We start from the raw sequence: 13,128 nt of genomic DNA, 5'->3' as shown, positions 1-13,128 counted from the left end.
TTTTAAGACTAACAATAGAACTGGCTGCCTCGTGAATTAGTGAGAGCCCTGAATGACAGAAATCCAACTGTTTGGCTTAAGCGACAAGGGAATTTATTTCCTCATGTAACTGAAAAGTCCAGGGGTGGGGGTAGTCTGGCTTCAGGTTTGTGAAGCCCACCACAGTGTGAGGAATCTATCCCTCCCCATCTCACTGACTTTTTGTATGTTGATTGATTCCAGATAAACTGCTCCATTCTGGAAACAAGATGGCTGGTACAGCTCCAATCTCACATCCGCACAGTAGAGCAATCCTAGTGGAAAGAGAGCCTCTTTCTCTTAGCATTGAATCTCACTGGCCTGGCTTGAGTCATGTGCTCCTCCTTGAACCAATCACCATAGCCTGAGGGCTGGAGCAGCCAGGCCTGGGTTATTCAGCCACCAGTGGAGCAAATTTGCTGAGAGTGGGAGAGGTCTGGGTTCTCCAAAGGAAGATCAAGGTGTAGTTACCAGAAGGCGTTGAGTAGGCCCAAACCACAGTTGTCCATTATAGGGCTCAATCACAGTGGTCACAGAAATGTGGAAGGGACTTCTGCAGTTAACTGAGTAGGAAGCTGAACTTGAGGATCTCAAATTGTATGCCTTTCCATCTTGAGAGTCAATGAAATATAATCCATATCAAAGCCCCTTACTAGCAGTGCTAATATTGTGGAATTGCTGTTTGGCTATTTCTGGTGAGATTTAAACATTTTTAGGAAAACTTTGAAATGGTCTTTTAGGACATAAAATTTTATTTCTTCTCCTCCCCCCTCCAGAAAACTTGGATGAAACAATTGCTCTTCAGACCAAGAACAAACTAGAAAAAAATGTTACTGACAATAAGAGCAAGCTTTTCCCAGGTATGATTTATTTTAGTATTTTTCCCCCGACTTTTAGCAAAATAACCCTTTTGAGTGGTAAACCATGAACTTCAATAAACATTGATAAAGAATTACAGATTTCAAAAAGTTTGAAAACCTGAAATCCAACCATGGGATTAAGTAGCGATAACCTTGGCCAGTCAGCACAGAAATTTAATCCCAAGAAGCATTGAAAAGAAATGAGGACTTTACTGAAGCGGTGGCTGGTGGGCAAAGGTGAGAGCTATATCCCAAGTTGAGCAATCCTTCCTAAAATTCTCCTTTAGGTATCTTTTTCTCTCCCCAGATCACCACTGTCCCTTACCCTCCGTCCCCTCCTGCTGCTCCCTCCCATACTCTCCCCTCCCAGCTCTTCTTTCTCCTCTGGGACAGTCTGTGCCCCCGTGTGGTATGATTTATGCCCTTCTCTTGGTTTCCTCACTTCTGCATCTCTACTCATCACCCTGCTTAGCATGGCGAACACCACGGAGCAGAGCCGTACAAAGGAGAATTTCAGGGATGAGGAAGGCGCAAAAAGAGAAAAGATCACCAACTCTTTTTTTTTTTTTTTTTTTTGGTACGCGGGCCTCTCACTGCTGTGGCCTCTCCCGTTGCGGAGCACAGGCTCCGGACGCGCAGGCTCAGCGGCCATGGCTCACAGGCCCAGCCGCTCCACGGCATGTGGGATCTTCACGGACCGGGGCACGAACCCGTGTCCCCTGCATCGGCAGGCGGACTCTCAACCACTGCGTCACCAGGGAAGCCCAAGATCACAAACTCTTATACTTTAATTTTGTGTCCCTATCACAGAAATTATGTACCTATGTTTGATAGAATATACAGCCCTTTAAAATGATGTTTTCAAGCAGTTTTTAATAACATGGAAACATTCTTCCATAATGATGCTAATGACAAAAGCAAGGAACAAAATTGTGCCACAAGTATGAAAAAAATGCATCAAAAAAGTATATATATATACTACAACACTAGTAGTGGATGTTTAAGGAGACAATAACTGATTTTTCTTTTTTCCTATTTTTCTGTAGTAATAAACCTTTTACTGAAAAAAGAAAAAAGCTTATCATTAGACTGCTTGACATTCCCTATTTTACTGACTACAGGGATGCATTACCATTGTTTTCAAGGGGTTACCTACTTCAAGTTTTATGATTCTTTAATTCAATATAGGATTTCTAGAAGGAAGTATAGTTATTTTTAAGTGAGAAGTGAGCAAGCGTTATTATTGACAGCAAGGGTTCAATACTCTTCTTTGCATTAGGGTGACCAGGGATAAGGGAGTATGAAGAAAGAGGCAGGAGAGAAGTCCAGCCATAGCCCCAAACCCTTAGGTGCTACTCTGAGTAACAGACTGTTCTTCAAAAACAACATCAAGGAGAGATGGGGCAACTACAGAGTTATTTTCATTTGGAATCAAGACTCAAATTTACTTTGGAAACTGACCTATCCCACTTGAATGCCAACACTGATTAAAATAAGGAGAATAATCTACACTCTAATATCACAGTGTTGCAGAACAGAAAAAACGCAACCAGAATCCAGAAAGCTGGGGGTGGGGGGTGTTGGCCCAGCTCTTCTGCTAACTCAACGGGTGGCCTTGGGCACATCTCTCCCCGCTTTGGGCCTCAGTTTCCTCTTCTGTGAAATGGTGGGGAGGGAGGAGTCACACTAGATAATCACTAAGATCTCTTTCAGCTCAAAAAATGATCTGACCTCAAACTACACCTTTTTAATAAAATTTATTTCTACACTAGGAATTCATTAATAGATAGGAAATAGGGTTATAATAGTGCACAATCTGATTACAGTGCCATCAGAGAAGAGTCATGAAGAAACAGACAGCACCAAGGAAGAAGCTGCTAAGATGGAAAAGGAATACGGAACCTTGAAGGATTCCACAAAAGATGAGGACTCCAACCCAAGAGGAAAGACAGATGAGCCAAAAGGTATGGAATTGACAGCTCTACGTTGACAATGAAATTGGGGAAGCAAAAACTTTCACTTGAAGGGTCATCCACAAGTCAAGCCCCACCAAATCGGAGAAATTAACATCATCTGTATACAGAAGATTCAGCACGTGGTACCTTTATTTGAATAGCAATTTTTTTTAATGGTCTTGAGTCTTCTGGAATGGCAAACTGGTTTCATCTTTTGATGGACTTTACCGTCCAATGGGCTTTTGCACTTTGGGAGGAACACTCATGACCATTTGTGCATTGTTCAATGTCCAATTTATGATCTTATGAATTTATTAAGCAATATTCATTTAAACGTAATTGACACTCCTCTTAATAGTCACATACTACTTATTTAACAAAGTCATCAAAATTTATGGATTTAACAAAGCAAATTTTCTTAATCATTTATACTGATTGCAATCTGACACTTTCAAAGACTTGATTAAAAATCATAAATCAAATATATTACATTTCCTTAAATAACCTAAATACCTTAAAAAAGCAAACACTAAACTAGCCCAGTAATTATAAAACTTGTTTTTATCCTTATTCTTACACATTCCTGGGGTCAAATTTTTACTCAGCTCTAGTAAGTCTATATGATATAAATTCACATCTTCCAAGGTTTGAGAAACTTAACTGTACCCAAAGAAAAAGACCCTATGAAGTTGCAAGTTCAAAGTCATTAACCCTCTGATTTCAGGTCAGGATGCGGGGTCTGGTTGCACAGTCCAATGTTTCAAGCCCCTTTAATTACAAAGTGTGCTGGTTACATCATAGAAAATTTATGTCTGTATCTCAGATAGATATTCTTTTTCTGAAACTCAGTGTCTTTACCAGAAGCTGTGAACAGATGGCTTAAACCTACTTTATTTTTTGTCATGATATATTGAACTCTTTGGTATAACTGGAACCCTATTTATATCTTTTTCTGTATCTCATTAGTAGGGTCATCTTGAGGTTTCCTTCCCTGGAAGCTGAGGGAATGGGTCACTGCTCTCTTGGGAGAGGGGGTAGCAAGTGTGACATTCAGCTAATTTATCATCTGGAAATACACCTTTGGGCTCCCTTTTCATTGTTTATTACATATAATCATTAGTGGCAATGAACTGAGGGACTTCCCTTATTCCTTGCTGTAATATGATAGGAGACCACAAAAGCTGGTCATGTTTATGGTATAGCTCTTAATTTTGAAGAGACTGCTTGGCCCTCATACAAGTTCTCAATCTCTCTTGCTCATACAGATAGAAACAGGTTCACATTCATACTTGATAATAGACCCATGCTTAACAGTGTCTATGTATTAAGTAGGAAAGAAAGAAGCTAGCTATGTATTTAATACCTTGTAACTTAATAACAAGTACAAACTGTTTCTCTCTTATATTACTACTCTCTTTGTTAACACTTTATATTAAATTTCTCCATTTATGTAAGTTGTTCCAGTTAATGATGATAATGACAACGATGATGATTTTTCTGTTTAAATTGGTGTAGCTTGGGCACCAAGTTTCTCCTTTGTCCTTTTTGCCCTGTACCCAGTGGTTTTTAAAGCATCTATGCTCTCTGGCAACAACAGACTATTTTTTTTTAATTGAACTATAGAAAAATGTTATATTAGTTTTAGGTATACAGAAATATATATATATTTTTTTCAGATACTTTTCCATTATAGGTTATTACAAGATATTGAATATAGTTCCCTGTGCTATACAGTAGGTCCATGTTGTTTATTTATATATAACAGTGTGCATCTGTTAATCCCAAACTCCTAAACAGGCTATTCTAGACCTACTCTGAATTTTCCTGTTCCCCCCCCCAAAAAAAAAACTTGAAATCAATTTTCCTTCAAAGAGTTCTGGTTCCTTTATGTAGAAAATATAGAAAATCCAACCTGAGTTACATGGGTTCAAATGAGTGGTGATGTTGGCCAAAGGTAATGTTGTATTCCAGTTATTGGGACTTTTTGACACAGGACCGAAAAAGAAATTTTTTCTTAATATATCAAGTTCATGTCGATTTTTCCTATCTCATGAGGTTTTAGATTATTACACCCCTCTTCTCTCTAGGATGGATTTCATAGACCACCACAATTTTCTCCTATATTGACATTACTGACATATGAACTCTAATTGTTTGGTGGTAGCCTATGTTGGGAAAGGTTATAAGGTTGCATCTGGACTCAGGAGGAAAGAATGTTGCGATGATTAATTAATAATGTTTGTCATGGGCATGGAAACGGGGAATTGGTGATATATGTGTCACTTTTGCTGGCCAGTCATGCTGCCTTGATGTTTCCAGTCAACCCTAGGCCCACTTTGGATGAGTGGTAAACTTTTTTTTAATATCTTTTTAAAATTATAGTAAAATATACATAACATAAAATTTACCATTGTAGCATTTTTTTTTTTTTTTTTTCCTGTACGCGGGCCTCTCACTGTTGTGGCCTCTCCCGTTGCGGAGCATAGGCTCCGGATGCGCAGGCTCAGCGGCCATGGCTCACGGGCCCAGCCGCTCCACGGCATGTGGGGTCTTCCCGGACCGGGGCACGAACCCGTGTCCTCTGCATCGGCAGGCGGACTCCCAACCACTGCGCCACCAGGGAAGCCCCCATTGTAGCATTTTTAAGTGTACAGTTCAGTGGCATTAAGTACATTCATATCATTGTGCTACCATCACCACCATCCATTTCCAGAACTCTTTTCATCTTGCAAAATTGAAACTCTAAACTCATTAAATAGTAACTCCCCATTCCCCCTCCGTCTTCAGCCCCTGGCAACCACCATTCTACTTTCTGTCTCTAGAAGTTTGACTACTCTAGGTACTTCAGGTAAGTGGAATCATGCAGCATTTGTTCTTTTGCTACCAGCTTATTTCACTTAACATAACGTCCTCAAGCTTCATCTATGCTGTAACGAGCGTCAGAATTTCCTTCCTTTTTCAGGCTAATAGCCCATTGAATGTATATACCACATTTTGTTTATCCATCTGTTTGCCTATGGACACTTGTGTTGCTTCCACATCTTGGCTATTGTAAATAATGCTGCTCTGAACAAACATCTCAAGACTAAAAAATATTCAATTTGGGCAGGGGGAATATTCCTAGAAGTGGAATTTCTAGATCATACGATAATTCTATTTTTAATTTTTTGAGAAACCAGTGTTTTCCATAGTGGTTTCACCCTTTTACATTCCCACCAACAGTGTGCAGAAGTTCCAGTTTCTCCATATCCTCACCAACACTTTTATTTTCTGGTGTTTTTTTGTTTTGTTTTGTTTTTATGGTGGCCATCCTAATGGATGTGAGGTGGAGGATGAGTGGTAAACTTTTGAAAGACAGCTAAGCAGGAAAAGAGTGGTCCTGTGGCCTGAGATAGAGAGCTAGGAATTGGGCAGCACAAAGGACTACAGCTCAGCGTGCCTGGATCATCTCCTCTGGGAGCAATCCACATGTGATGACCATCCTTCCCTAGAACAGAGCAAGCCATATCTACCTAGGTCAGCTGACTCTCTGAGGCAGTATGCTCATTGCTTAGGACAACACCTTATATCGCCGTGCAAATATCCCTAGGAATGGGTGCTAGCCGGTCTCGTACTTGTTTTAGGAAAGCATTATGTAAAAAAGGAATACGAAGGAGTTGATTCTTGGTAGCCCACTACTTCCTGTTTAGGGTGTGAGTGTGTGGAGACTAATGATGAGGTTAGATTTCTCATTAGGATTTCCATCAGGTAATAATGGGGAGAGAGAAGAGTAAAACTCCATCCAGTTAGTGTTAATCTTTTTTTTTTTTTTTTTTACCGGTATGCGGGCCTCTCACTGTTGCGGAGCACAGGCTCCGGATGCGCAGGCTCAGCAGCCATGGCTCACGGGCCCAGCCGCTCCGCGGCATGTGGGATCTTCCCGGACCGGGCCACGAACCCGTGTCCCTTGCATCGGCAGGCAGACTCTCAACCACTGCACCACCAGGGAAGCCCAGTGTTAATCTTTGTAATGGCTCTCCTGAAACATTAGGAAAAGGGTAGGGATTTGGGGCTAAAATTAGTCCCCCCCCCCCATTATTTAGAGACTTAATTTACTCATGCTACCCCGATCCTATTTACTCTGGGATAAGAAAAACTGATTCTAGTATGGTTTAGAAAACACCAAACTGAGCTTAAGCCAAGGGCCAACATTTCTTGGAAAACATGTAATTAATGCCCAAAAGGACATATTATGACATATATCTTTGTATTCACAGTTGCTTTATTTGCACTTTTCTCAAAGGCTATTTTGCTTCTTTGTTATAAAACCCAGGGAGAAAACACCTGTTGTCTCTAGGCAGAAAAATAAAAGAATCTACATGGGTGAAGGCAGGGTTGGCTGGGTTTCTTGAGACATTTATTCAGCAATAAATAAACATTTATTCCAATGGCATGTCTGGCACTGTGCTCAGAAAGCTACAGAAGGAATTTAAGGACCAATGCCTGCCTTTGAGGACTCAGGCAAGCTCTGAAATGACCTAAGAATAGGCCTTAAGTCATATGTAGGCAAATACAACACAAGCCACATATGTCTCTCCCTTACTGATGAGTCAGCAGCATGTAGAACAGGCTCCCTTCAGAGAGGAAGCTGGAGGACATTACAGAGCAGAGCAAGAGATGAGGTAATAGCTAAAACCACTTAAGGAAATAATTAGAAGCAGGACACATTGGCAGGAATATCTGTAGGGAGTCTGTTTTGGTCTTGTGATGTGAAGTGATGGCCCCATCCAACAAAAGCAAATATTGATTAACCATGCCAAGCATATGCTGAGGCCTGGGAGGAATAACAACAACAGGAATAACAACAACAGACTACATTTATGTCACTCCTCAACTTACAAAGCAAGTTTACATGCATCTCACTTCAGGCTAAATGTAAAAATTCCAATTTAATTACCAGTGATGAAAAATGACACGTTCACCTTTGAAAATATTTTAGACTATTTAAATCCTTGCTTTCTACAGGGACTCACACTAAGAATAATATTTTAAGATATCGATTTCTAGTTGGTACAGTTATTTGAATGATTTGATAATTATTCCTAAATATAGGGATATGCCAATGAAGTCAAATTTACTCCAATTTCAACCATATCTATAATGGTGCTTAATTTTTCAAATAAATTGCTCTCTGGAGACCGAAGAACTTTAAAGTTTTATTCCATGAGCTAAGTGGGGCTCTTTTTGCCAGTTTGATGTTTACACATTCACTTCTGCTCTATGAGTCACTGAAAATCTTTTAAAACACTCATCCAAGGGGTGAAATAAGCATTACAATACCCATAAACTCATTCCAATGCTATCATTTGTCAAGTTTATGACTAGATAATGGAATTAAGATGAAAAGGTCATCTCTAAGATAACTTTCCCCTAAATATCCTATCATCCCCCTATGTTTTTTTTTTAATCTTTTAAAATATTTATTTATTTATTTTGGACTGTGTTGGGTCTTTGTTGCTGCATGTGAGCTTTCTCTAGTTGCAGCAAGCAGGGGCTACTCTTCATTGCAATGTGTGGCTTCTCATAGCAGTGGCTTCTCTTGTGGAGCACGGGCTCCAGGCACGCAGACTCACTAGTTGTGGCTTGCGGACTCTAGAGCATAGGCTCAGTAGTTGTGGCGCACAGACTTAGTTGCTCTTCGGCATGTGGGATCTTCCGAGACCAGGGCTTAAACCCGTGTCCCCTGCACTGACAGGTGGATTCTTAACCACTGCACCGCCAGGGAAGTCCCCCCATATCTTCTTTACAGAAGCCAGAAAAGAGAAAGCAGCTTATTTAATTAATAAATTGATAATAAGCTGACTAACTCACGGGGATGCTTTTATTTTTAAAGCAACACAGCAGGGGAAAATTCGTGTCTTTATTCAAGCGCCAAGGCATTCTGTTGGAAATGTCCAAAAATAGTGAGGCTGTCTTCTTCCCTATGAGTCAGCAAGTGTGCCAGGAGCTAAGGCAGGCCAGAGACCTACCACCAACACAGGATTTTCCAGGACAGCAAAGGAGAATTTCTCCCCATATACAGAAACCACAGATCTTCTTTTCAGAATTCACTCTTTAATTTACAAATAAGTAAACCAAGCCTTAGAAGATGAACAGTCTCGCCCAAGAGCTCATAGGCAAAGAGTGGCAGAGCTGGGGCTTGAACTTCTGTCCCTTGACTCCCACCAGTGGTCATCCCAGCATCCCATGCTGCATCTTGCAGGCATGTCAAATGGCATCACTTTGCACAAGTTCTTTTTCTTTTGGGCAGTGCCATTCAGCTTGTGGGATCGTTATTATTATTTTGGGGTGGGGGGCTGCGTTGGGTTTTTGTTGCTACGCGTGGGCTTTCTCTAGTTGTGCGAGCGGGAGCTACTCATTGTTGCAGTGCACGAGCTTCTCATTACTGTGGCTTCTCTTGTTGCAGAGCATGGGCTCTAGGCTTGCGGGCTTCAGCAGTTGTGGCACGCGGGCTCAGTAGTTGTGGCTCTCAGGCTCTAGAGCACAGGCTCAGTAGTTGTGGCGCACGGGTTTAGTTGCTCTGCGGCATGTGGGATCTTCCTGGACCAGGGCTCGAACCCGTGTCCCCTGCATTAGCAGGCGTATTCTTAACCACTGTGCCACCAGGGAAGCCCAGCTTGTGAGATCTTATTTCCCTGACCAGGGATTGAACCCAGGCCCTCGGCAATGAAAGCGCCAAGTCTTAACCACTGGACCACCAGGGAATTCCCACAAAAATTCTTTAATTGAATGGCTCTGGGGCCCACCTTGACATCCACGATACCAGTATCAGTTGCTTTGTTCAAACCTATAATCATATAATCTTTACTATATGGAATTTTAAGCATTGTATCAAACAATTTTCATAAGCACTCTTTTCAAACATTTAATATCTTCAGTATAGCCAATATTCAGTAGGTTAAAGCTATTGATTTCTACAGAGTTGTTTGTTTTGTCTTGGTTTGCTTTGGTTTTTTTGAGGGGATGTTTGCAGATCAGGGGAGCATATCAGGATCAGGACAAATTCATGTATAATAAAGGATATTTCTCTTGCAGGGCTGAGAACCAGAACAGCCAGAAAAACAGGGCTGCATCTTGACTCTGGCCCTCTTCCCATCTGCTTCAGCATACGTTTTAAGGCTTGTGCCATATTACCTCAGCCATGAGCTATTTTTTTCCAAAGGAAGCTGAAATTAATTTGAAAAAAATAGGCCAGTTTTCCAAAGTGGACTCTCATGGGCTTTTAATGCACACTGTGTAAATAAAAGATTTGCTTTACAGCTCCCGAGAAGAGAAAATGTAAACAGGAACCAGCTGCTTGTCTCTAAGAGCAGATGAACACCTGCTTTTATTCCCGTTGTTTCCAGGGCCCCAGCAAATGTGCGGAGGTCCCAATGCTGGTGGCAGTGGTTCCCAGATTTTGCCCCACATTCGAATCATCTCAGGATTGCTTTAAAAAAATCCTGATACTTAGTCCCTCCTCCAGATATTCTGATCTATTTGGTATGAGGAGTTACCCAGGCATCAGGATTTTTAAAAGCTCCCCCAAGTGATTCCAATGTGCAGCCAAGTTTGAGAACCACTGCCTGTTGGACAGTTTGGTAATGACAACAACAGTCACTAAATCTCTAGTCGAAAAGGTGAATTTTACCCAGTTCCACTCATTAGAGGTTCCAGATTCATTCTGGTTCAAGATCAGGCTCTGACCCTTACTCAGCTGTCTGCTTGGGCCCATCACTTAGCCTCTCTGAGCCTGAGTTTCCTCATGAGTAAAATGGGAACAATAATGCTTATTTCATAGAGCTCTGTGAAGATTAAGTGACACATGGATATAGTATGTTTAGCACTTTGGTAGATGTTTTATTTATTTGTTTATTTATTTATTTATTTATTTTTGCCTTCATTGGGTCTTCGTTGCTGCCCGCGGGCTTTCTCTAGTAGCGGCTAGCAGTGGCTACTCTTCGTTGCCGTGCACAGGCTTCCCATTGTGGTGGCTTCTTGCTGTGGAGCATGGGCTCTGGGTGCTTGGGCTTCAGTAGTTGTGGCATGTGGGCTCAGCAGCTGTGGCTCACGGGCTTACCTGCTCTGCGGCACGTGGGATTTTCCTGGACCAGGGCTCAAACCCGTGTCCCCTGCATTGGCAGGCGGATTCTGCCAATGCAGAATCCGCCTGCCAATGCGCCACCAGGGAAGCCCTCATAGGTGTTTTAAATTGTTTCTGATGTAATTATCATTTAAATTCAGAATCCATTGAATTTCAAGTCTTGTAAATAAACAATTCATTTTTTGAGGAGGGAGGGAAGGAGGGAGGGTGGAAGGAAGGAAGGAAGGAAGGAAGGAAGGAAGACAGACTTATACCATTTCTTTTTAAAAATTGTAGTTTCCCTAGTTTGGATGCCATGCTCACCAAACAATCTCCTGATTATGATTAGCTTCTATATAAGAAGCCTTCATCCATTTACTCACTCAACAAATATTTACTGAGTGCCTATTTTGTATTAGGCTTTATTCTAGGCGTGGGAGTACATCAGCAAACAAGAAATATTTCTAAGGGAGGAAGACAAATAATAAGGTTAATAAATAAACTATGTGATACGGTAGAGAGTGATACATACTATGGATAAAAATAAAGCAGAAAATGGGAATGAGGGTGATGGGGGCGGGGGGATTCTATATTTTAAGTTAGAGAAACAGCCCTAATCATGTATGTTATGATCCACAAGATAGTAGTCTTTTAATGGATTACAGTCTAGCTTTCTTTAAGCTGCAGTAAACTAAGTCTTTTTTGTGGGATGATAATGTTAATATGGTGAAATTATTTTTCATGCATTTCATACTTTTAAAAATTCAACACCATTTTTATAGGTAATTGGTCACTGAGCAAAAGGCAACCTGACAAGATGACGCTGAGTCCCCTACTTCCAATTGTCTTAGGTTGGGTTCCCTCCAAAGCAGACTGAGAGGAGGATTTGAGGTGGCGTTTTTAATTGGCAGGTGACCCCAGGAAGCTCTACTGCGGGACAGGTCCATGAGACAGGGAAGGGAAAGAAGCCACTGTGGTGTGTAAATGAGCAGACTTCAGCTGTGGGTGTGGGGCTCAGTCCCGTGAGGACCTCTGGGGACCATGTGGACCGAGCCCGAGGAGTGAGGAAGCTGGGGTGTATATCTGCCAATCCTGTCCATCACTGGCTGCGGGCTCCTCTGTTAGCATATCTAGAATACGGGAAGCATGAGGGTGGGGAATCAACAGTGTCTGCTACACTATGGCCAAAACCTCATATTTATATTTTACTCTAATTCAGAATTTTTAACATAGTGTCTAAACAGAGTCTAAGCTGGGATATTCCTTTTCCCAAATAAGCTCTCCACAGGGTGTGGAGAAAAGGGAACCCTCCTACGTTGTTGGTGGGAGTGTAAATAAGTGCAGCCACTATGGAGAACACTATGGAGATTCCTTAAAAAACTAAAAATAGGGCTTCCCTGGTGGCACAGTGGTTGAGAGTCCGCCTGCTGATGCAGGGGACGCGGGTTCGTGCCCCGGTCCGGGAGGATCCCACATGCCGCGGAGCGGCTGGGCCCGTGAGCCATGACTGCTGAGCCTGCGCGTCCGGAGCCTGTGCTCTGCAACGGGAGAGGCCACAACAGTTGAGAGGCCCGCGTACCGGAAAAAAAAAAAAAAAAAAAAACTAAAAATAGAACTACCATACGACCACCAATCCCACTACTGGGCATACATCCGGAAAAAACCGTAATTCGAAAAGATACATGCACCCCAATGTTCACTGCAGCACTATTTGCAATAGCCAAGACATGGAAACAACCTAAATGTCCATCGACAGATAAATGGATAAAGAAGATGTGGTACATCACTCAGCCATAAAAAGGAACGAAATTGAGTTATTTGTAATGAGGTGGATGGAACTAGAGTCTGTCATACAGAGTGAAGTAAGTCAGAAAAAGAAAAACAAATACCGTGTGCTAACATACATATGTAATTTAAAAAACGGCACTGATGAACCTAGTGTCAGGGCAGGAATAATGACGCAGATGTAGAGAATGGACTTGAGGACACAGTGGGGGAAGGGGAAGCTGGGACAAAGTGATAGAGTAGCATTGACATATGTACACTACCAAGTGTAAAATAGCTAGCTAGTGGGAAGCAGCCGCATAGCACAGGGATATCAGCTTGATGCTTAGTGACGACTTAGAGGGGTGGGATAGGGAGGGTGGGAGGGAGGCTCAAGAGGGAGGGGATATGGGGATATATGTATGCATAA

General features: G+C 41.9%; 1 protein-coding gene across 1 annotated transcript in view; it reads left to right on the top strand.

Moving 5' to 3' along the window:
• The window catches only part of SCG3 (secretogranin III), a 40,654-nt gene that overhangs the window by 16,351 nt on the left and 11,175 nt on the right, over window positions 1–13,128 (top strand). The window contains exons 9-10 of the mRNA XM_060005965.1: window positions 795–878; window positions 2,705–2,842. Coding sequence (XP_059861948.1) covers window positions 795–878; window positions 2,705–2,842 — 222 coding nt within the window. The remainder of the gene's footprint in view (window positions 1–794; window positions 879–2,704; window positions 2,843–13,128) is intronic.

This window comes from Delphinus delphis, chromosome 2, assembly GCF_949987515.2.
Source record: "Delphinus delphis chromosome 2, mDelDel1.2, whole genome shotgun sequence".
NCBI classification, from domain to species: domain Eukaryota; kingdom Metazoa; phylum Chordata; class Mammalia; order Artiodactyla; family Delphinidae; genus Delphinus; species Delphinus delphis.
This window is presented reverse-complemented; position numbering and strand designations above follow the sequence as displayed.